We start from the raw sequence: 23,831 nt of genomic DNA, 5'->3' as shown, positions 1-23,831 counted from the left end.
CGGGTCACCACGGATCACCACGGATCCTCCCGGCCCTTCTGAGGGGGTTTCCTCGAGGGTTCTGGGCTTCCCGACCTCTCTCTTTGCCCCTCTTCTGTCCCCTGTCTGCTCAGATGAGAGAGCCAGTACCCCCACTGTCCAGCCCAGGCTGTGGCAGGAGCAGGGCCCAGCCTGCAGGGAGGGACGGGGCTGACGCTCGCAGGAACGGCAGGGGACGAGGTCTGGTCCCCTGGGGGCCCTGGACTGAGCACAGCTCCCGAACCAGCCGCAGAGGGTGTTCACCCTCTGTCCCACCCGAACCGTCCTCATTTCAGAAGACCCAAGAGAACTGGGCCGGTGCTCTATCCACGCCCCCTGTCCTCTCTCTACGTCCCAGCGCCGGGCCTGGTCTGCCCTACGTCAGCGTGGCCTATGACTCAAATTATCTATAAACTCGTAGTTTCTCTGAAGTTTGAGAGACCCACCAATCCGTGGGGGGACGTCAAGGCCGCGTTTACGTCTGGGAACCCCCATGGTGTGTGTCCGTGGAGGGAGGTTGCAGAGATGAACGTGAAGGGGAACCGGTAGGAAGATGGTCCCCTCACCCGCCGTCCCCTGTGTCCTGGGAGCTCGTGCTTACAGCTGCAGGACTGAGTTGAAAGCAGGTGTGACTGTGTGTCCGAAGGGCGTCTGGCAGCTCACGTCCAAGCAGCTGAGGAGGGTCTCGGGCCTGGGAGGCAGGGGTACACTTTGGCCGATCAGCCCTGAGTGGGAGACACCGGGCTGCAACACAGAACGGCACCAGGATCCAGACCGCACGGTCAGTCGGTTCAGCAGGATAGAGTCTGTGCCTGTGTCAAGGCCGGTGCCTTGCTGTCAGAGCCCACAGGCAGCGGGTTTGGTCCACAGGTTCGTCTGGGTCATCCTGAGCGTTTGGGGTGGACGGTGCACTTCCTCAGGACACCCTCACTCGGGGGCCCCACGTGTGCAGGCCTCCACGGGGATCGTTATTCTGTGAAAGCCGGGAGTCAGAGAGCCTGATCTTGAGTAAATCGCTTAATCCTTCCGCGCCCCGGTTTCCTCATGCTGAGCGGGAGGGTGTCATAGCGGCTGACTTGTAGGATTGCCGTGAGCGTTAGCTCAGGCAATGCTCCAAACTGACGCTTTACACCTTTTCCTTGAGACTTAGCCTGTAAGCAATTAACGCTCGGGTAACTAGCACCGAGTGGTCACAGACGCTGACGGGGGCTGCAGGGCTGTCCTCTCTCCTCGGCTAGTGGCTGGACCCCAGGCCACCCCAGGGCTCCGAGGACCTGCTGGGAGCATGTGGAGGGCTCCCCGGGGTTGGAGGAGGAGGGATGGGCGCTCCGCAACCCCACTCAGCTCTAATACCGGGACTCCTACGTAGGAAGCTTCTACCTGAGATTTAATTTAATTTAATTTGGGCAAAAAGGGAGGCAGAGTTCACCAATTAACGAGTTCTTGAACAATTTTAATGAGAAGAATCAGTAGAAAATACGTGCTCCGGGACTTAGCCACTGTTTTCTTGGGGAGATGATCCTAACATATTTGGTTCCAGCGCAGACTCGGGAGATTTCAAAACAACTGTCCATCACTTAGCCTCTGGGGGTCTGGTCAGCATCCCTTTGGGTCCCTGGATTTCGCTGAAGCAACGGAAGACTCTCTCAGCAGCGGAGCCGAACGCCGGGTCCCGGGCAGCTCACAGACCGCAATGCTGCTGGGCGCCCGGAGAGGAGAAGGCTGAGTCCCGCCATGATGTGTTTTCACCAGGCGCCCAGGAGACCGGAGTGGAGTCCGTGCAGCCCAAGCCCCCGGGCGTGGTGCTGACCTTGCTGGGCCCACTCTGACTCACGCCCGCAGAGCAATGACAGTCCCATGGACTAGTGGCTCTGTCTTTGCACTTATTGGCCGTCTCCAGGCTCAAGGGCGGGCTGTCAGCTCGCTTCCCCGGAACCCGGATGCACGGCCCCATCATCAGTCCTGATGTGTGTCACGGAGAGGCAGGGCCTGCGAGACCCTCTGAGATGTGTCCCCAGAAGCTCGATGGCCCGAGGAAGCCCCTCGGCTGAGCCCTCTGCACACGAGCCTCTCAAATCTCAAACGCGGCATCTGCTAGCTGCAGCTTTTTGCGCCGCCGCGCTCAGAGGCTGTCCCCGGGAGCCCGAGGGAGGGACACGCCCCCAGATACCCTGCCAGGGGACTCGGAGGAAAGTGAACAGGCTGTGGGTGTCAGAGAGGAAAGGTGCCCGTGCGGGTGGACCGCCACCTTGCGCTGTGACAGCACCCAACGTCTCCAGGTCGCCGGACGGGCCAGGCAGCCGCGTCCCCCGGCAGCCACCTGAGTCGGTTCACTGCGTGGAAGACAGGCCCCAAGTGGACGTGACCCCTCCTGACTGTAGTAGCACAAAGTCCTTTAAAATAAGACACTTTCCAGTTTCCAGGACAGCAGCCAAGCCTGGCAACCCTCCCTGCATCTCAGTCTGTGGTTCCAGCCTTGTCCTGTGGTGACCAGCCCCGGTCCCGCTCACGCGGACACACGGAAGCCGACAGACCCCCTGGGCGACAATCACTGGGACTCGGGCATTTCTGACCAGGGGACCCCACGTGGAGCCTCTGACGTGCGGGGGTCCTGGGATGTCGTGACCCAGAGAGATATGTGAGTCCACCTCACAGACCAGGGGAAGGAGCCAAGAGAAGACTGTGAACGGGCAGGAGGTGAGCGGGTCTGTGAGTCAGGACGTGTCCAGCTGAGGCGTCAGAAACCCGGGGTGGGCCCGTGGGCCTAGGGAGTCAGGCGTCATGCTGGTCCAGCCCAGCTGCTTCCGAGTCCCCGCCAGCACGGTGACCACCCACCCCACCCCCAGCCCCTTCCTCCCGGTGAGCCACGCGTGGTGGCCCGAGGCCGGACTCTCCTACCACTGCGGGGGGTCAGCTCCAGGCTCCAGGGCAGGGGGCTGCACTTGCCCATCAGAGAAGCAGGGGTCCTGGCCGACGCTTCGTGGTCACGCAGCCCCCCTTGGGAGGCCCGCCCTCGGCTTAGTCCTCTGCCGTCCTCACCTGGAAATCTTAATGGTCCCTGAACAAGGGCTCATGCCTGCACGTGGCACTGGGCCCAGCGAACCGCGTGGTCGGTTCTGGCCAGGAGGGGGTTGTGCTGAGTGGTAAGGAGAGCCCCCCGGAGCTGAGAGGGGGCCGGCCTCACCAACCGGGAGGCCAGGAGTCAGGTACGGCCACCCCCGCCCCAAAGAAGTGGGGTTCTAACGGCTGGAAGACGGTGCTGACAGGGCCCCCCACTAAAGGCGGGGGGCCCTGTCCTGACTCGTAGATTCCGGCTCAGATGTCCGTGAACGATTAATATAGTTTACACTTACTGGCTACATGTGAAAGACACACCATTGCAGCCATTTCTCAGGCATGTGTGGGAGTTAACCTTTGGACGAAAACCTCGTTGCTCGGTTGCCGAGGGAAGTCTGTCTTGAACTGAAACAGACTGGAGCGTAAGTTCCGAGAGGAAGACCCTCCTCTGTCCCAGCCTCTCCGCCGGGAGGCCTGGTGCTCGGCGAGTGTAGGTGAATGGCTGTCCACAAACAGACCAGACATCAGACGACGAGATCTCTGACTAGACCACGTCTCTACACATTTACATCCACTTTTGTACCAAACACGGAATTATTTGGGCTCCATCCCCACCCCAGGCTCAGAGATTCACAGCAGTGTCGCTTAGGAAATCCCGTGGCAAGGCCCCCGCGGCCCCATCTGTCAGCTCCTCTCAGGGTTCCATTTCCTGGGAGGAAGTCATGGGGAAACGTGCTCCACAGCCGGGGAGCAGCTGGGCACTCGTGGCCAAGGTTTCCTAGTGACCTTGGCAAGTGGTCCCTCCAAGCCCTCGAAGCCCTGCAGTAAAGAAACCTGCTTCACTGGCGGGAACTTAGACTGCACTCGTGTATCTGCCCATGGAGGTGTTCCGGGCTCATAGTACTTGTCTTTGTTTGGCAGAACTGCCGCCCCAGGTCTTTCTTACTGCTGTTCTCTAAAGACAAACAAGAAAACCAGACGCAGCGGCGTGCTGACTCGGCTCTGAGAGAGAGCGGGCCACGTGCTGAAGGGTGATGGGCAGGCGGGTCCAGAAAATAGTGACAAAGCTTTGACTCTTGGGGATGAAGCGGGGACACAATGCTGAACAGGGCAGAGCTGTTTCCCGGAGCTGTTCACAGTCCCGCATGGCCATAGGTTGGTAGCTCTGCCACCCGGCAGGGCTGTGCCAGCCTGTGTGTTGGTCGGGAAGGATGCTGAGGTGTCACACGCGACACCGTGGCCCGTGAAGCGTGGTGCCCGCGTGGTAATTGTGCCGCCGAGAGTCAGGTCACTTCTCCCCACGCGACTTTCCTCTCCAAGGGGGCGGGGCCGGACAGCAGGTCATGGAATAGCGGTGCCGGTGCCGCAGGTGCCAAGCTCAGTGCTTCACCGACGGCGTCTGGCCCTCAGGACCCTGGGAACCACGCCTGCCCCGCTGGCGCGCGGAGGGCAAAGGCTCACCGTCCCCCTGAGAGCTGAGGCTGCATCCCTCCTGCTCCCACAGGCTTCGCACTGTTTTCCCTGCACTTTGTGGGAAAGCAGAAAAGTGGGGTCCCGGCCCAGCCAGGTGCTGCCTCCCTGAATGGCCTGCAGCCCTGGAAGTGGGAAGAGGGAGCCGGCCTGACGGTCGGCGCTGGTGACACTCTGTGGTGACCCTCGGGGCCCTGGGAGGGCCTGGGGTCCCAGCAAAGAGTGACGTGGGTTCTCCCGTCAGCAGGAGCAGAGAGCTCCATCGTTAGGGTTGGTGCCTGACAAGGCGTTCTTGGAACTCTCCGACGTTTCAGTCCTTGTCAGAGCCCAAAACGGAGGCACTTCCAGTTAAAGAAGCCACAATTCCACCCCCCCACTCTTGTGTTTAAGGGTCACCCCACTCGACCAGACCCAGCCCAGCACGGCCCCCCACCCCTGCCCCAGTTACTCTCTAGCATAGGACCTGACTCCAAAAACACAGAAATACATCCTCAGGCAAATTAAAGACATCCATTTGCCACATCTTATTACCAAACCCTGTGGAATGCAAAATAAGAGCATTAACAATGAGCCTCGCGGTGACAAGGACCGGGGGGTGGGGGGGGGGGGGGCTTGCGCTGTATGCCGGGCACCAGCCACTGAGAAGATGCGTAACACGGGGTGCATCTCCCCACAGACGTGCACAGAGCCCGCAATAACTCAAGGTGTTTTATCACTGTGTGTCCGCAGGCCAGGCATCAGATGGGAAAAACACTCCTGAAACAAAATTAAATAGTTTTAGATCTAATTTTACCAGGCTGAACTAGGTTGCAGATTGATTTTCATGGAATCTAATAGAGAACACACACGTTCTCTCTTACAGAAAATCCATCCACCACACCGCTTTCTACTCACTCCGCTGCTCGATAGAAGTCATAAGAAACTAATATTTCACGAGGCCGTGAGTCTCGTCCTGCAAATGGCCTCTGGCTCTGGGGGAGCCGGGAGCGGCCTGTCAGGGAGCCCGGCCCCGAGGCCTGGTCAGCAGGGGCTGCCCCGTCCCAGTGCCCAGCTGGCCTGTGCCCACCGCCTCGCCCCGTCCGGCACACACGCCCTGTCCTGCTCACCTTCTCCTCTTCCTCACGCCTGTGTCCAAACACGGGCAGCGTCGGGCTGTGACACAGGACGGGCGTCGTCATCTCGTTGGACGAGCTCCGCCCCTCCTGGGGGCTCCCTGACCCCTGCTCCCTGGGCAGGCAGCTGCCTAGTCTTCTCTCTTTAAAGCATCCCTCACGGTCCTAGTCACACGACACGGGGACTCCTCTCTGCTTGGCCCCCTCCCCAGTCGCCTCAGTGGCAGCTGTTAGGCCTGGAGCACCTCCCGAATCGCATCACAAGACCCCTGAGCAGGTGAAAGTCGATGTTTATTTACAAGTCAGTCTTAGGGCACGACCACCCGCACCGCACGGCCGCGACTCCTGCAGGCCGTCCGCAGCCCCCCCGGATGTCTGAACCACCATTAGCAGCTGGGCCGGGAGGCGGGGAGGCGGGGCCCGGCCACAGGCGGGGACGACCCTGCTGACTGACCGGAGTCCACTCAGAAAGGAGGGAAAGGCTGCATGGTGGTGAAACCCAGGAGCAAAGGGAAGGACCCTGTGACCAAAGTTCTGTCCGGTCCCACCTGACCAGCGCCCACGTGTCCTGAGAGAGGGTCCCGTCTGCAGACCGCAGGGTCTTACCGTGAAAGCAGAGAGAATCCTCACCCGTGAGATGTTCCCACGCTCGTCGGGAGGGGTGGTGACAGGTCGTGTGGGAGTTGCTGAAAAAGGCCGTGCAGGACACACGGCAGGAGGAGGGGGTTCTGGGCTGTTCTAGGCTGTTCTGGAATATTCTAGACCCTGGGGTGTCGTAAGTGCTCCATCCATCTGTACTGAATAAAGCGACAACGGGATGAATGACCACTGCCTCCTCCCTGGGTCCGCGTGGCCAGACTGACCGGGGACAGTACTCGACGTGAAGGACATGGAGGCCCAGGGGCAGGGTGGTTGGGGGCCCAGAGTGAGGGGTCTTCCCAGCACCGCGTAGGATGTTCGTTTGTCAACACGTCTGCCCCCACCGCGTGGGAACCCCACGGGCCATGACGCAGGTCAGAATGCAGGGGGCTGGTCGGGTCAGCTCCGGAAGTGGGGTCAGCCGCCCTCGCTTGGCCCGAGAGGGGCCGCCTGGAGAGACCAGGCCATTAGGGAGCTTCAGGCTGATGAAGATGGTTTCAGACATTAGCAGAGCTCCACTCTGATGAGAAATTATTAAACTCGCGAATTCAGATACTAACACTCTGACCTGCTCTCTAAACAATCACTCACCTGATCAGTGTTCTATTTTTGGCTATGAGAGAATCTGATTGCTACAAGAGATGAGAAGTTAGCCACGTTTCAAACAGCGCTGAAGAAGACCTTGGTGTTGACAACCTAGAGCAGGCACAGGCGGGACCCGCACAGAGCGCCAGGTCAGGGGCATCTCGGGTGAGGGCCAGGCTCGCACACGCCCTCCCGGCGGCACAGAAGGTCCGCCTCCGTGCCGGACTCTGTTTCCAGGCCGTCTCGTGAGCGCCGCACGAGACCTCTGGGCGGGGGTGCACAGAGGACTCTGTCCATCAGGCCCACTGTCCTCGGCGTGAGGGACGGAGCCCAAAGTAGCCCTCGCACCCCATGGTCCATGGGGCCGTGAAAGGACCCCCGAGAGCTTTCACGCACACCACTCCGGGCAGAGCGTGAGAGGAGAGCAGACAGGCTTCCCAGAGGCCCTGGCGCCGCAGGCAGACGCCAAATGTGAACACGAGCCTTTCGGTGCAGGTTTTCTGCTGTTTAAATGCACTTTCTTGCGAAGAGTCCCGGTCCCATCAGTCACCGTCAGCCATCCGTGCCTCTGCCTGCTGTTCACGGAGAGCGATCCGGTGTGAGCTGATTTGTTTCTGGCCGCCTCTCTCCCCTGCCCCCAACCCTGCTTCCCAAAATAATCCAGGTGTAGCTGGAATGTCTGCTCGCAGCGCCGGGCCCGTGGCTTGGTCAGAGCCCCTGGGAGGTGGCCCACGCTGGCCCAGGGAGGTCCTAGCCCGTGATTTCGAGGGGAAGCTTCCCAGGAGGAGAACAATGTGCCCAAGGAATTAAACCGTGAGGAAGGGTGGATCCCGTAAGAGAGTCGCTCTAGCAACATCTTGAGAGCCACGCTTCTGGCTCTGGGAACTGGAGGTCACGTCCTACAGGAGCGGCAGGAGCTCCTGCAGCTCTCACCTGGGATCTTCCTGTGAAATTCGAGGGCTTGAAGAGGAATTCAGGCATCGGATATCTCCGACTTCCTTCGAGTCCATAAAGGAGGGAAAGGCTCCTCCTGTTCAACCACCCCCAGCCCCACACAAAGGGTCCTCCCAGGGAAGCCCTGAGATCCCAGTGTCGCACCCGGGGGTCCTCACCGGCTCATTCGGAAGTTTCAGCCCCTTGGAGCGTAAACACGGACGTTTGTGGTGCTTTTTCTGCTTTTCTCCTTTAACCTCACTCTGTCCCCTCCTCCTCTTCATCCCTCAGTGAGTCTCAGGCAGGCCTGTAACTTTCTAGTTATTTCTAGTCCTTGAAACTCAGCCCAGCTGGAAGTTGACCATCTTGTAACCAAGTCTGAGCCCATCCAGGGAGGCAGAAGGAGAAACATTTCTCTTTCACTGGCCAAAGTCGAGTGTGTCCACCCTCTGGTGGCCTCTGATTCTAACTGGTCCCTGTGTCCCCTCAGCAATAGGTTCCAAAAGCCAGGTTTCCCAGGGGGAGGTGCGGGGTGATGCTGGGGACCGTGTCTGGGCCTGGGGGGGCAGGTGTGGGGGTGATGCTGGGGACCGTGTCTGGACCTGGGGTGGGTGATGCTGGGGACCGTGTCTGGGCCTGGGGGGGCAGGTGTGGGGTGATGCTGCGGACCGTGTCTGGGCCTGGGGTGGGTGATGCTGGGGACCGTGTCTGGACCTGGGGTGGGTGATGCTGGGGACTGTATCTGGGCCTGGGGGGGCAGGTGTGGGGTGGTGCTGGGGACCGTGTCTGGACCTGGGGTGGGTGATGCTGGGGACCGTGTCTGGGCCTGGGGGGGTGATGCTGGGGACCGTGTCTGGACCTGGGGTGGGTGATGCTGGGGACCGTGTCTGGACCTGGGGGGGGTGATGCTGGGGACCGTGTCTGGACCTGGGGGGCAGGTGTGGGGTGGTGCTGGGGACCGTGTCTGGGCCTGGGGTGGGTGATGCTGGGGACCATGACTTGGCCTCAGACCCATCTTAGACGAGAGTTTTCTCTCCCCTCCCTCCCTCCCTTCTTCCCTCCCTCCCTCCTTTTCTCTCTCTCTCCAGCCTCTCCCCTCTCCCTCCCACTCACCCCTCACAATCCAGGAGTTTCATGTTTGCTGCCCTCTGGCCCCCAGGGCCCCCTGCTCCGAATCAAGCCTCCAGGCCCAGGTGATGCAGCGCCCCCCAGACAGGATGCCCAGAGCTGACTGAGCCTCTGCACAGGTGGCCCCTCTTCCGGAGTGGACTCTCCCCCCTTAACTTGGGCCATGCTGGACTCACCTTTCAGCGGAAGTACACTTGGCTCTATTACTAGCTATCAGGTCACCTCCAACAAGATGCCCCCCCACCACCACCTGCCAGTGCCCCTGGATGGCCAGGCCCCTCAGCACGGCTCCTTCTAAGCATCAGAGGGTGAAACCATTGGTTGAGGTGCAGCCACTTTACATCCAGTAAAGATTTGTGGAGTGAACACATTAGTCTGCTCGGGCCGCCGTGACAAAGGACCACAGACGGGGGTTTAAACAGCAGACACATTTCTCACGGGCCTGAGGCTGGGAGTCTGAGGTCCAGGAGCGAGCAGGCCTGGTCCTTCTGAGGCCCCTCCCCTGGGTGTGGACGCCGCCTGCTCCCGTGTCCTCATGTGCCCACGTGGTCGTCCCTCCTCGAGTGTCTGTGTCCTCATCTCTTCTCCCCGGTCACGTGGGATTATGACCTCAGTTCACCTCAGTCACCTCTTTAGAGACCCCCATCTCCAAATGCAGTCACATGCTGAGGTCCTGGGCTCAGGACTTAACATGAATTTGGAGGAAGGACACAGTGCAGCCCATACAATGAAGGAGGAACAGACACAGGCTGGCTGCCTGCGCCAAGACCAAAATCATGAATTTTATCCACCTGGAAGTTACCAGAAGAACCTCCCCCTCATGAGAAGCAGACCCTTTTGTGTTACAGAACTCGAGTCGTTACAGACCCACTCGAGTGTTACAGACCCAGAGTCTTTCTGTGCCTGAACTCCCTTGTTCATAGATGGCAGCTTGAAAACAGCCTCTTAAAATACACGTTCCTGAAAATATGCAAGAAAACATCTTTGCCTTTCCTTTCTCCTGCCTGCACGCAGGTTAATCATTTTCGTGCTTCCCGGGTCGCCCACCTGTTCAGGCTGATTTGCGTTTGCGTTTGGGTAGATGCGGCATCCGTTGAAGACATAGCTGTGCTGGGGGAGAAGGTACAGTCAGGAAGGAAAGTGGGTCAGGCCTGAGGGGGGCCATCTGTCAGAGTGCATTTTGGCAAAAAGAAAACATAAGAAGGGAACGTATAAAGGAGGCTGGGGTTTGTAGCCTAAAGGTACCGACGTTGCTCCGCGGCTTCCAACTGTCGCCTTCTTTCTGTTTCGCGGCTGAGCTGCGCTGGACGTGTCAGCACGTGGCCCACAGACGCGGAGGACACGCGCACAGACGCTCACTCCAAACGGTTGAAATAGGGCAGGACCCAAGTGTGCGGTCGCTCTAATTTTTTAAAAATAACCTGTGAACTGTTTAGTGCTTTGCAAGAGGCAGAGTAGACGATCAAATCCTCAGGTATTTTAGCAATTATGGTTTTTATTAACAGTTCCAGCAAACACGTTATTTCCCGTGAATGGATTTTCCGGGTAACTGACATGGGCTCGTGCCCCAAGGGGTTTTTAAATTGTCGTCTTACTTGGTAAGAATTGTTTCATAAATTATTGATAAACACAACAGTCTGTGAAAGCAAACATGGCTTTCACAAAAGCAGGTGCCAAATACCTTTTCCCGGCTCCTCGTGGGTAAACTGAGGCTCTGAGGCTGTGGGGTGCGTGGCAGAGCTTGGCCTTCTGTGGCCCCATCCCAATCACGTGGGTTATTTCTCCCTCTGTTTCCATACGTACAGCTGTCTGGACGTAAGTCCGAGGACGGTTCCAAAGGGCCTTATCTTTGAGATTCTCCTTAAGGCCTTTTAAATATATTTGAGCTTCCAAATCTAAAAACTAAGCAAAAAAAAAAGAAAAAAGAAAGAAGGAAAGAAAGAAAGAAAGAAAGAAAGAAAGAAAGAAAGAAAGAAAGAAAGAAAGAAAGAAAGAAAAAGAAAGAAAGAAAGAAAGAAGGAAAGAAAGAAAGAAAGGGAAATTAAGAAAGAAAGAAGGAGAAAGAAGAAAGAAAAGAAAGAGAAGGAAAAAAGAAAGAAAAAAAGAAAAAGAAAGGAAGGAAGGAAGGAAGAAAAAGAAAGAAAGAAAGAGAGAGAGGAGAGAGAGAGAGAGAAAGAAAGAAAGGAAGGAAGGAAGGAAGGAAGGAAGGAAGGAAGGAAGGAAGGAAGGAAGGAAGGAAGGAAGGAAGGAAGGAAGAAAGAGAGAAGGAAAGAAAGAAAGAAAGGAAAGGAAAAAAGAAAAACCCAGGTCCGGATAAGGGGGCCTGACTGCACATACAGTTTACCTTTAATGTCTGTCATCCTCACTTTCCTCCTTTCCTGAGTAAATAACACTCTGAGGCTTGCTTCACATCATTTATTTTCTTGTCCAGTCACATATTTTATATTTTATTATTTTTTGAATAATTGAGGTGTAATTTACGTACAGAGAAATGTACAACGTGTACATGTTACAGTCCAGTGACAAATGCATGCACACATGTAACCCACATCTCCCTCCAAATATAGGCTTCTTCCTGCCAGAAAGACTCCTCCCGCCTCTTCCAGCCAACCCACACGGACCCTCAGGGGCAGCCACTGTCTGACCTGTCACCAGAGAGTAGTTTGCCTCGTCTGGAATCACGCGGCTGCTCTCTTTCCCACCCAGATTCTTTTGCTGCACATAATGTTCTAGAGATGCACCCATCTCCTTGTTATTTCTGGTCGCCTCCCAGGGTATAAATTTTAAGACACTCATGTACACATCCTTCTGTCAGTGAGCATTTGGGATACTTCTAATTTTGAGCTGTCACAAATAAAATTTCTCCAAACATTCAGCTCAGGTTTTTTCTTGAACATACATATTTCCTTTATCTTGGGTAAATGTCCAGAGTGGACTTAGGGGTCATAGGATAGGTGTGCCCTTAGCAGCCAAAACATTTTTCAGAGTTAATGTCCCAGTGGATGAGAGTTCTGATTTCCCTGTGTCAGTCTTTTTGATCTCAGCTGTTCAACGGTGTGTGTTGACATCCCTCTGTGGTTTTAGTTTGCATGTCCCTAGTACCACTGCTGAGCGCTTCAGGATGTGTTTATTGGCTGTTTGTATGTTTTCCTTTGTCAAGTTTCTGTTCAAGTATTTGCCCATTTTTTTTAATTTGAACTTATTGTCCTTTCTTATTAAGTTGTAAGAGTTCTTCTTATATTCAGGATAAAAATCAATTGTCCTGATTGTAAATATATTATCTCAGTCTGTGGCTTGCTTTTAGTTTTCTTGACAGTTATTTCATTGAGCTGAAATTTTTTATTTTGATGAAAACTATTTTATGATTAGTGCTTTCTATGCCTAAGAAATGTGCCAACATGGAGACCACAAAAGTAATCTCCTATGTTTTCTTCTGTGAGTTTTATAGTTTTTAGATTTTACATTAGATTTATGATCCATTTTGTGAATATTTTCATTATGATACGAGATAGAGCCTAGAATTCACTTTTTCCCAAGATGATGTACAGGTTTTCAGCACCATTTGCTAAAAAGACTTCTTCCACCTCAGCGTATGACTTCGAGATCTGTGTTGAAAACCGGTTGATCACACAGGCATGATTCCATTTCTGAACCCTCCATTTTGTTCCATTTTTCTGTCTTTATGTTGCTTCCAGGTTGTGTTTGTTCTTCATTTCCAATGTTGTCAACCAATGTGATCTCATCTTTCTCCAGGAAACGGCTTCTGCCCCTGAAAATGCTTCCCCACGTGCTCCAAAAATATAAGAAAGCACTTCAGTGTGGGCCACAGGCATTTATTTTGCCATGAGCAGTAAGGTTTATAACACAAATGCCCTGAATCATTCCAAGTAATTAGTTAAAAACACCTTTAGTGTGACGGATGGTGACCAGGACTTCCCCAGAAATTACTCCTGATTGGAGGCCGGCCTGGGCGCCATCCTCACAGGGGCCGGTCCTGGTCACTGCATCTGACTCAGGCCAACGTCCAGCTGGTTCTCAGGGACCCTGGGCCCGAGTGGAGAGCCACAGACACGCCTGTGGGGCAGGAGCACCGGCCCTTCCAGCTGCTCTCCTGGAGGAAGACCCTCTCCTCCTGACACTCCAGTGTGGGGCTGGGGTCCTGAAAAGCAGCTGCTCCCGGCGGCCCCAAACCATCCAGAAATAAGAGAAATGAAAGCAGGCTTTTCTTTCCTATCAGTAAGTAACCTGCGTGAAACCAGTTTTTCAAAAGATGACCGTGAGGAACCCTGAGACCAGAAGCAGCAGGCTACTGGCGCGTGGCTCACCTGGAGCCAGGAGAAGTCGGTGCCAAGTTGGCAGGCGCGGGTCCAGGAAACAGCCTCTGAAAAGGCCATCGACAGCACATAATGTTCCTTACAATTTTTCTAAACAGAAAATGTAATTCCTCACCCTTTCCCCTAATGACCTTCTATAGACTCGGGCTGGGGGAATTCCCCAGCAGTCCAGTGGTTAGGACTCCTCACTTTCACTGCCGAGGGTGCGGGTCTGATCCCTGGTGGGGGAATTAAGATCCCATAAGCCTGCACCATGGCCAAAAATGTAAAAGTAATTAAACAAACAAACAAATAAATAAGACGCGGTCTGTTCTTTCTTAAGAACAATTGTTTCTTGGACTTCCCTGGTGGCGCAGTGGTTAAGAATCCACCTGTCAATGCAGGGGACACGGGTTCGAGCCCTGCTCTGGGAAGATTCCCACATGGCGCGGAGCAACTAAGCCTGTGAGCCACAGCTACTGAGCCCACACACCTAGAGCCTGTGCTCTGCGACAAGAGAAGCCACCGCAGTGAGGAGCCTGCGCACCACAATGAAGAGTAGCCCCCGCTCACTGCAACTAGAGAAAGCCCATGTGCAGCAATGAAGACCCAACACAGCTGAAAATAAAATGAGTAAATAAATAAAATAAAGTAAAATAAAATTTTTTTAAAATGTCAGGTTCCATAGTCCTTTAAAAAAAAAAAAGAACAGTCGTTTCTCATCCACAGCACATGTGCCTTCAGGGTTAACTATTTCTCCTCCATGGAGCGTGGGAGCAGGAGATGGTCCTCGAGGTTCTGGTGGGCAGGCTCAGCCACTCTGGGGCTTCCTGCCTGGCCTGTCAGCCGGGTGTAAGCCGAACCGTGAAACCCCAAATCCACCGCACAGAGGACTGGATGGGGCCCAGAAGGGGTGGGGCTCGCCGGAAAACCGCAGGATGTGCAAAGTTTGCACTGTTTTTTATCTTGTAGGTTGTAGTAAAGCACCCATAGCACACAATGCGCCAGTCACCATTTCCCAGCGCGTGGATAAGTGACGGGAGGGGCGTTGGTGTCGCCGAGTAACCCCCACCGCATCCTTTCCTCGGGCTGGGGCTCCGTCTCCACTGAACAGCTTCCCCCCAGCCCCCCCAGCCCCGGGGAACCCCCACCCTCCTTTCTGTCTCCACAACTCCTGCTTCTCCGGGGACCTCAACTGGGTGGATCGTGCCACATTTGTCTTCTTGTGACTGGCTTATTTAGTTTAGTACAATGTCCTCAAGGTTCATCCGTGCTGTAGCCTGTGTCAGAATTCCCTTCCTTTTTAAGGACGAATAATATCCGTTGTGTGTACAGACCACAGTTCTTTATCCGTCCGTCTGTCCGTCCACCCGTCTGTCCGTGGACACTTGGGTTGCTTCTGCGTTTGGCTGCTGTGAGCGTGGGTGCACAGGGTGAACAAGCATCTCTCGAGGTCCCTGCTTTCAGCTCTCCGGGGTCTATACCCAGAGTGGAGTTGCGGGTTTCACAGCGGCGGAACCGTCTTATATCCCCACCAACAGTGCACACGGGCTCCAGTTTCTCCATGTTCTCACCGACACACTTTACTTTCCAGAGTTTTTTAATAGCAGCCATCCTAGTGCGTGTGAGAAGGTGTCTCGCTGTGGTTTTGATGTGCATTTCCCTAACGACTAATGATGTTGAATATCTTTTCATGTACTTATTGGCCATTTGTGTATCTTCTTTGTAGAAGTGCTTATTCAAGTCCTTTGCCTTAAATTTGAATTTCAGATAAACAATGTATGATTTTTCAGCAGATGTATGTCCCACACGATATTAGAGGTGTATATACACAGAAAGTATCTGTTGTGTATCAGAAACTCAGTCTTAACTAGGTGCCTTGAATTTTTATTTGACAAACCTGGCCACCCTAGAAATCCAGAACTTTGATGGATGGAAAGCGATCTGTCAGTATTTCCCTGTTGGGCTAAGGTGAGCTCTGAAGTGCTTTAGTGCGTTTTCGTGGGTGTCTGGCTGGCAGCCCTGCTTTATTAGAAAATTGTAATTTCATTTGGAGCTGCTCCGGCCTAAACGATCTGAGCTTCACACTCTTTCTGGAACATTATTGGGCTCCCTTAATGAAATTATAACTCAAGCAAGAGAGTTCATTCTCGTGCAGTAGAGGAGCTTGACCTTGGCGTGGGCACTGGGCCTCCCTGGGCGGGTCCCTCCTGTCGGCAGAATGAAGAGGCAGCAGCCCCTGTATTTATTCTTTGTCCTCCAAGTGAACATTCCGTGTTGCCCATCCCTGCTGGACACAGCAGCTGTTAACAGGCTCCCGAGTGAATTTCCACACGAGCTCACCTGGCCTCTGGAAAGTTCGGCTAAGGGAAAACAGGCTCAGAATTGAAAGAAAAAGAGCACGTTTCCCGCCTGGGTCTGGACGCCTGGAGGCCGACTGCATGATAAACTGCCCGTTGACGTTTCCAGGAGAAATCACGCTTAGATGTGCCCCAAACCGGAGCGCCTGTCCCAGGACAGAAGCAGACGAAAGGCAGCCCAATGTGCGGAGGACGTGGAAAGGGTCCCTGACTAGGGGCCCTGGACAACCCGGCCAACACGCAGGGCAGGGCAACCCTGCGGTGACCCTGTGACACACTGGACAAGCGGCCATGGGGATTCTGCCATCCGCGGTTTTCTCAGAGTGTGGTCAAGGTTCACATGGAAAGTCACGAACACTGCAGACTTGAGGGGATGAGGCGACAGAGACGTGAGGGGCAGGGCTTGGAGCACCGGGGCTCCAGGGGTGTCAGGGCTGAGTTCTCCTGTGGACTCACTCTGGTTGGGTTTAGGGTTAGGGTCAGGGTCAGGGTCAGGTGTAGGGTCAGGGGTCAAGGGTTAGGGTCAAGGTCAGGGTCAGGGCTCCGAAATAAGGCGCTTTCCTTTTGGTCCCTTCGTTAGTCATTCTTTCATTTCTCCCAGCTGTGCTTTAACCCAGCTGTCCTTCGTCTCTGTATAGAGGGAAGTAGCTGAGCCCATTGGTGCCGCATGCCGTCTCCTCCCGGGTCTGAGTTCCCCTCTGCGCTGTGCTCAGGGGGTCTGCACCCGGGACCGTCCCCTGGGCTGCAGGCAGGGGTCCCTGGGCTCCTCTCCCCGCTTCAGGGGAGTCTCCAGGGCCCCCGCCCACTCCTCCCTCCTGTTCCATCTACTTCTGCTCAAACACACACTAAGTCTATTTCACAGTTTTGATAAGTCCTTTTATTTTTTTCGTACACCTCAAGCCCAAAAGCAAATTCTTCACTAATGGGGAGAGAGAGCCTTGGCTCTGTTTGCAGGACTCTCGTTTAATTTAGTGATTTCTTCACTCACCTCAGCTCCTCTCTGTGAAACGACCTCCGTCTGCAGGCCCTGCCCACCCAGCTCCCTGCAGGCACAGGCGAGGGGCTGCCCTGCAGACGGTGACTTCCAACTCGTGGGACGTGGAAATGCCAAAAATAAGTAAAGATGGAGATCATAAAGTTTAAAATTGAATGGAGAGGGGAATTGGATAAAGTGCTGTCAGAAACTTAATAAAAGACTGAACCAGAACGAAGTGGCTGAAAGCAAAATGACCTTCCAACCTCCCACGTCCAGACCCTCAGTAACAAGAACATATGAGAGCACTGAGTTTTCCCGAAGCTGGATGTCTAAAGTGCACTGTTGTCCTTCTTTTCTTTCCAGACAAAGTGAGCATGCTGTCTGCCTTCATTGCTTCCTTCAAGCACGTGAGCCCCGGGGCCGCACACACGGAGGATGAGGACAACCTCAGTAAGCAGAGCCCCTTCCCCACGTGCAGGGGGCCCAGAGCCTCAGGCCCTTGGGGTAGGGGGGCGCCATCTGGGCTTCCCCGAGCGGGACATGCTCCCATCCCCCCGGAACCCCATCTCCCCCAGGAATCCAGCCCCCCCTGAATCCCATCTACCCCTGGAATGCCATCCACCCCTGGAATCCCGTCCCCCCTGAATCTCATTCCCCCCTTGAATCCCATCCCCCATGGAATCCCATCCCCACTGGAATCCTGCCCCCTCACCCCTCCTGGCAACCTGGATCCCATCCCCACCTGCGTGGTAGGAAATATTAGCAGTGACTCTGTGATTGAGAACTCCAGATGTTATAATAAAAAAAACCCAGTTCTCTGGGACTAGACTCCCCGTAGGAACCCTCTCTCCCCATCCAAGGGCGGGTGGCCTGACAGCTGCGACCCCAAGCTCCAGCCCTGCAGCCATGGGTTGTGACTCCATCCCCCAGAGCCACGGTGCCCGTGTGAGGGGCGAGGCGGCTGGCCTGGTGGTAGAATTGAGGATGGAATCAAGTAGGGTGATGACGTTTGAGGCAAAGACCTGGGGAAACAGGAAGCAATGGACCTGGGCGGCTGACACGGGTAATGAAGGCGCTTCCCCTCGCTCAGCTCACGGCGGGGAGGTAGCCACTTAGAGATGAGAAGGATTTTTAATTGTTTATAACATGTTAAAGTGCCTTTGAAATGCTTGGAAAATCTTATTTTCTCTCAGTGGATTAGTCATCCCCTTTGTAATGTGTGCTGTTTGTTATCGAAACTCTATTTTCATACATTGTTCAAAGATAAATCTCCAAATTAATGCCCTTGTCTTCATACCTCTCACGAGTGTTGCCAGCACAGTGCTGGCAGGGGCCATGCGTCCAGGGGCCGTGGACGTCGGGAAGGGGGGTGAGTGTGTGCGGTGTGTGTGTGCGGTGTGTGTACACATCAGGGAGGAAGGGAGGTGACGGAAGCCAGGGTGATCTCACTGGAAGTCTCCCGTTTTATCTTCAGACCCTGTGGGTGGGCGTCCGGGTTTGGTTGAAAGGAAGGGCCTGCCCACCCCGTGTGGCCTCACCCTCAGGACCAGCAGGGTTTCCCCGGCAGCCCCAGCGTACCTGGTCCACACTCAGCTCTGCAGGGCCCTGGAGAGCGAGCCCCAGCGTGAGGGGCGGAGCTGGGTCGCCATCGGGCCGGCAGAGGCTTGGCCTACGAGGGGACGGCGGCTGTGAACCCACCCAGGGACCAGCCATCGGCAGAGTGGGTTTTGGCTGAGTCTGCAGGAAGAGGCAGGTTCTTCATTCTCCTTGTCCAGGAAGGCAGCCCTGGACGTGATCTTCCTTGATGCTGACAAGGAGCTGATCTCTGCCCTGGCCCGTCCTCTCCACGCCCACCTCTGACCCGAGGGCATGGTCACCCGCATCACACGAGGAGGAGCCAAGATGCCCACTTGGAGCCAGGCCCACAGGAGGGAGCTGGGGTCTGGGGGCAGGAAAGGAGGGAGGAAAAGAGGGATGCCCACCCGCCCCATTGGCCTGGTCCTTCCGGGACGCCTGGGGCCTGCCTGGGAGAGAGGCCATCTCCTGTCTGCTGCTGAGCCGGATCAGGAGCCGTCAGGGTCGGGCCCGCACCCAGCCACCACGCCAGGACCCGGTGCCCTGAAGCCCACGCGGCGGAGGCCGCCCCCTGAGCACCACCTCGGACCCCCCTGCCTGAGCCGATGGAGCCTCTGGGCCCCAGGCTCGCACCTGCCGGCCGGCCCAGCCACATCTGGGCACAGCGGATCCGATGGCCGGTTCTCTGCGCCTCCCACCTGCAGACCTGGTGCCGGGAAGTCTGGCTGCGAGACGACTGGCTTCGAGGGGGGCGTCGAGGAAGGAGACGCAGCTCCTGACACACAGGCCCCTGCGCTCACCAGGGGCCTGAGCACCTGGAGGCGGCGGCCAAGACTTCACCCCGCGTGGCCCGTCCACGTCTGAGACGGCAGCCGGCAGCCGGCACACAGATGCGGCCAGAAGCCAAGCTTGACTTGGAGGAGGGTCTCTCACCTGGAGAGTGAAGGTCCAGCCGCAGCCAGGCCAACATAAAAGCTGCTCTTTCTCCCACAGGCAGCTCTTGCGTGCATTGGGCCTTCAACCGTAGCCTGTGTTGACGCTGTCTCAGCAGGGTCGGCGCTCCGGGGGCTCAGGACAGGGTCGGTGTGAGAGAAGCAGACGGAAGTGCTCCCGTTTCTCGTTGTCCCCCCGTGTCTCCGACTCAGACGTTCCCCTCTGCCTGGCGGTCTTCCCTCTGCCGGCGATGGTTCTGTTACCGCCACGGGTGGTGTTTATCGAATGTCGTTTGTGGTTATTTGCCTCTTTTTTCCTGATTTCCACAACGGAAGGACACGTGTGACTGTCTGGAAATCCGAGGCTGCCCACACAGACCTTCCACACACGAGGTCGTGGATGTCCCGTCGGATTCAGCAAGGATGGGGAGAGCTCCCGGTGCCAAGGCCGCAGCCGCCACGGGGAAACCCAGCATGACCTTCCTAGGATACTGACCAGAAGAGCGTGGAAGCGGTTTCAGTGCAGGCGGAGGGGAATCTGGGTCTGCCGGCCTGTTCCTGCAAGATAAACCTCCCCTCAGAAGGCTCCGAGGGCATCTGACACGCTGGCCACTTTCATCACACGCACAGCCAAGCTCCATCCCCACATTGTGCGAAAGCGATAGGAAGTTAGAGAGCTCCCAGTGAGTTTCTGGGCAATCTGGTGCAGGCTGCTTGGGCTGGGTTGTTTTTTTTCCATCTTTACCTTCAATTTGGGAAACTGCGTGGTTGTTCCCATCTACCAGTCCCCTGGCCCAAAATACCCCAAATAGCAGAACTCCTTGCTGATGTGTACCCAAGATGCACAGGGACCTCCAAAAGAGGCTGAAACTCAGTGTGGACACGTGGAAGGTCGTTATTTCTGCTGAAATAGACTGTAAATGAACGTCACCCACCCCTAACTGACAAAACGCTCAGGTTCACCCCTTTGAACAAAACAACGTCTGCAAACCTGCTGTCTTACAGAAGCAAACAGCTAGACAAATGCTGGTGGGTCACCTCGCAACTCATTCAGAGCAGCTGAGGTTGCAGCTGAGGTGCTCTGAGGTCGGGGCCTGGCGCCTTCCTTCCACGGGGCACACCCACCGGCATCGTGGTGAGGAGGGCTGGCCCCGAGCTTGAGCCGGGGCACCTCTCGAGAACGCCAGCCTTTGGCGCCTCCTGCATGCCTCAAGACGGTCCTTTTCTCGTGGTGACCGTCCAGCAGCTGCACTGTTGGGACCAGCTCGCTGACCCAGCGCGTATTCCTGCTGCCGGCTCTTGGGCTGGGGTGAGGGAGACGCACTCGACGTCTGCCCACGAGCTGTGGGCCGGCGGTAAAACCCCCTCAGGTTTCCACTTGCTGAAGGAGTCCCTACGGAGAAATCTGCAGACATCAAGGGCCTGCGTAGCCCCAAGCCCAGCCGCCTCCTCCCGCGTCCGTCTGCACCGTCAGCAGAGCTCCTCGGCGTCCACCTCTCCCCGACTCCGTGTCTGTGAGACGGACGAGGGAATGACCCAGCTGCCACAGCGGAGTCCCTGGATGCAATCACATCTCCTCTGATGACCCGACCGCATGTCCCAGGGCAGCTGCCTCACTGCGTGGGGCCTCGGTTTCCTCCCCTAGAAAACAGGGCCATAGCCCACCCCGGAGTGCATCCTAGAAGCAGGAGAGGGGCCAGGTGAAGGTGCGGGTGGGGCCCGTGAAGGATGACCCACCGCCCAGCACCGTCAACCTCAGGGCCTCTCGGGACACCTGAGGGTCGGGCGTTGCAGAAGCCCGTCGGCCGGGGCAGTGGGACACACGTCTGTGGCCACGTCAGGACCATGGCTGAGGTTCCCTAAACGGCACAGTTGTGTCAGAGGAGGGTGTCCAAGAGGGCCAGGCCAGAAAACTAAATGGTCATCACCTGCCTTCCACACAGTTAGCAAATGATGATTTTGCTAAGTTTGCTTCATATCATTTTGTGCAAAAGACAGAAAGCCTTACCAATACAGACGAAGCCGCCCTCTGAGCCCTCATTCCTCCGTGTCCGGGGAGGTGGGACACAGGTGTCTGAGCTTCACCACCCGTGTGGAGGCAGGAATGCCGTGGGACACCTGGGCTTTGTAACGGGGTAACCAGAGCCTCTGCGTGCTATCCCGCAAGTCGCTTTTATCATCTAACCTTACATTTCTGAGGTTCGTCCACGGGGCTTCTAGGTCTAGTTCACGAGCCCAAGGGCCACCCAGCGTCCAGGCTGTGAGCACACGATTCCCTCACCTTCCACCCCGAGGGCAAGGCCTCCCTGACCTCAGCGCCGCCCAAACCCAGTGGGGAGACAGGCCGCGTGTTCCTGTGATCTGGGGGGTCCGGGAGCCCGTCGGGGACCTGGCAGCGCTCAGCAGCAGGTGGAAGCAGCCCCAAGTGGGGACAGGCCCCCACCCACGTGCACCCCTCTCAGTCCACTCCAGGGGCCCCACGGGGCGGGGGTCCCCTCCTCTGGGCCCGGGCCCCCGCCTGCAGGGCTGTGGTCCATTCCGTGGCCTGTGAGCCAAGGCGCTGCCTGTGCGGTCTCCCCGTGGCCCCCAGCAGGTGCCGGGCCGGCTGCCATCCGGAGGCTGAGTGCTGCGGGGAAGGGGTGTCACCAGCAGCGATGCCCGCGGGCCAGTCGGGCCGCAGCCCCGGGTCACACTGTCTGTTCTCCCCTCCAGGTACCAGCAGCGCCGACGTGAAGGAAAACCGCAATGTGAGCAACCTGGAGGCCAGGCCGCCGCCCGCCGGGGACAGGGCCCGAGGGCCCGCGCCGGGCCTGAAGAGGAAGCGGCCGCTGGAGGAGGGCAATGGCGGCCACCTGTGCCGGCTGCGGCTGCTCTGGAGGCGGCTCTCGTGGTCCGTGGCGCCCAAGAACGCGCTGGTGCAGCTGCACGAGCTGCGGCCAGGCCTGCAGTTCCGCACGGTGTCGCAGACCGGCCCGGTGCACGCGCCCGTCTTCGCCGTGGCCGTGGACGTGAACGGGCTCACCTTCGAGGGCACCGGCCCCACCAAGAAGAAGGCCAAGATGAGGGCGGCCGAGCTGGCCCTCGGGTCCTTCGTGCAGCTCCCCAACGCCTGCCAGGCCCACCCGGCCCCGGGCGGCGCAGCCCCGGACTTCACCTCGGACCAGGCCGACTTCCCCGACTCACTGTTCCAGCACTTCGAGCCCGCGGCGCCCAGCGAGGGCTTCCCGGGCCGCCGCCCCGCAGCCCCCGAGCGCCTGTCCGCGGCCTGCCGGCGGGGGCGACTGCTGGGCCGCCCGCTGGACCTGGACCTGGACCTGGACCTGGGGGGCCCCGCGGCCCCGGGCGCGAGGAACCCGGTGGTGCTGCTGAACGAGCTGCGCTCGGGGCTGCGCTACGTGTGCCTGTCGGAGCCCGAGAAGCGGCGCGCCCAGAGCTTCGTCATGGCCGTGAGCGTGGACGGGAGGACATTCGAAGGCTCGGGGCGCAGCAAGAAGCTGGCCAAGGGCCAGGCGGCCCAGGCCGCCCTGCAGGCCCTCTTTGACATCCGGCTGCCTGGCCACGTCCCCAGCAGAAGTAGAAGTCACCTCCTGCCCCAGGTGAGAGCTCTCGGGCCGCTGCCGGTGGGCGGCGTCCTCGGGGTGTGGGGGTGCCGGGGGCCGGGACGGGGCAGCGGGCGGACCCCCTGCTCCGTCCCTGTGAGTGGGGGGCGCCAGCACCCTCCAGGTAAGCCAGGCGCTGCCCCTCCCGCCGCGGGGCTGGAGCCGTGTTCAGGCCTCGGGGAGAGAGAGCCTGGAAGCGTGTGAATGGAAAGAGTGCCGGCGCAGCCTTAGCAGAGGGAAGGGAGAGCTGGGCCACAGGTCACCTGGGTGAGGGGGACGCCGGCTGCATGGGGCCAGTGGGGGGGGGGCAGAGGGGGGCAGGGGTGCAGGGTTCCCAGCCCCAGGGAGGGCTGCGCGGCAGGAAGGCCCCTCGGTGACTGTCTGCGGCCAGGCCGAGGAGCCTGCGTTGGAAACGTGTGTTTGGGGCCGGTTTGGGCTGCGTTTCTGGTCGGGAGGCTGGAGGACGCTGCCTGAGCAGAGGGCCAGGTGGAGGGAGGACTCCGGGCTGGCCCTGCCCCACGCCGCCTCCGGGGCCTCGTCACACATGAGAACACGTGTGCTTCTCCCAGAGCTCCCCTCCCTCATGCGGGAAGTAGCTCGTCCACCGTCCTTGTGTCAGGAACTATCCTTGTACCGTTTTGCAACCTCTTCCTTCCTACTCTTGTAACTGCTTCTTTATGCAAGTTACCTCTTCTCTTACCATTTTGAGAACTCTTTGTTGGTGTCACTAACGTACTAGTTACAGGAAAGTATCCTTATTCACTTTTGGCATCAATGAAGGAGGAAAAGGTGTTACAGTGAAAGGCCTTTGGCCAGCACAGGATCCGTAGTCAGAACTTGGCACTTGTAAGTCACTGCTCGGATCAGGGCGTCTACTCACAGCTCCTCAAGTAGGATCCACTGTTCAGCTCAGGAGACTATGTGTCCACGAGAGAAACTAGGGCACCACCCAGACTTGGGCAGCGGGAAGACTTCTGGACAGTGAACCAAGCAAATGCACTAGGACAGACTCCTTGTGTTGAATCACGACCAGGAGCAAGCATCCATCCATCCATCCATCCATCCATCCATCCATCCATCCCTCCATCTGTCAATCCATCCATCCATCCATCCATCCATCCAACCATCCATCTA

General features: G+C 57.2%; 1 protein-coding gene across 1 annotated transcript in view; it reads left to right on the top strand.

The window, feature by feature from the left end:
* The window catches only part of ADARB2 (adenosine deaminase RNA specific B2 (inactive)), a 336,404-nt gene that overhangs the window by 221,189 nt on the left and 91,384 nt on the right, over positions 1–23,831 (top strand). The window contains exons 2-3 of the mRNA XM_057732894.1: positions 16,955–17,041; positions 21,811–22,694. Of these exons, the coding sequence (XP_057588877.1) occupies positions 16,955–17,041; positions 21,811–22,694 (971 nt within the window). The remainder of the gene's footprint in view (positions 1–16,954; positions 17,042–21,810; positions 22,695–23,831) is intronic.

This window comes from Hippopotamus amphibius, chromosome 4 (genome assembly GCF_030028045.1).
Source record: "Hippopotamus amphibius kiboko isolate mHipAmp2 chromosome 4, mHipAmp2.hap2, whole genome shotgun sequence".
Taxonomy (NCBI): Eukaryota; Metazoa; Chordata; class Mammalia; order Artiodactyla; family Hippopotamidae; genus Hippopotamus; species Hippopotamus amphibius.
Note: the sequence above shows the minus strand (reverse complement) of the source record. Positions and strands in the feature narration are given on the sequence as shown.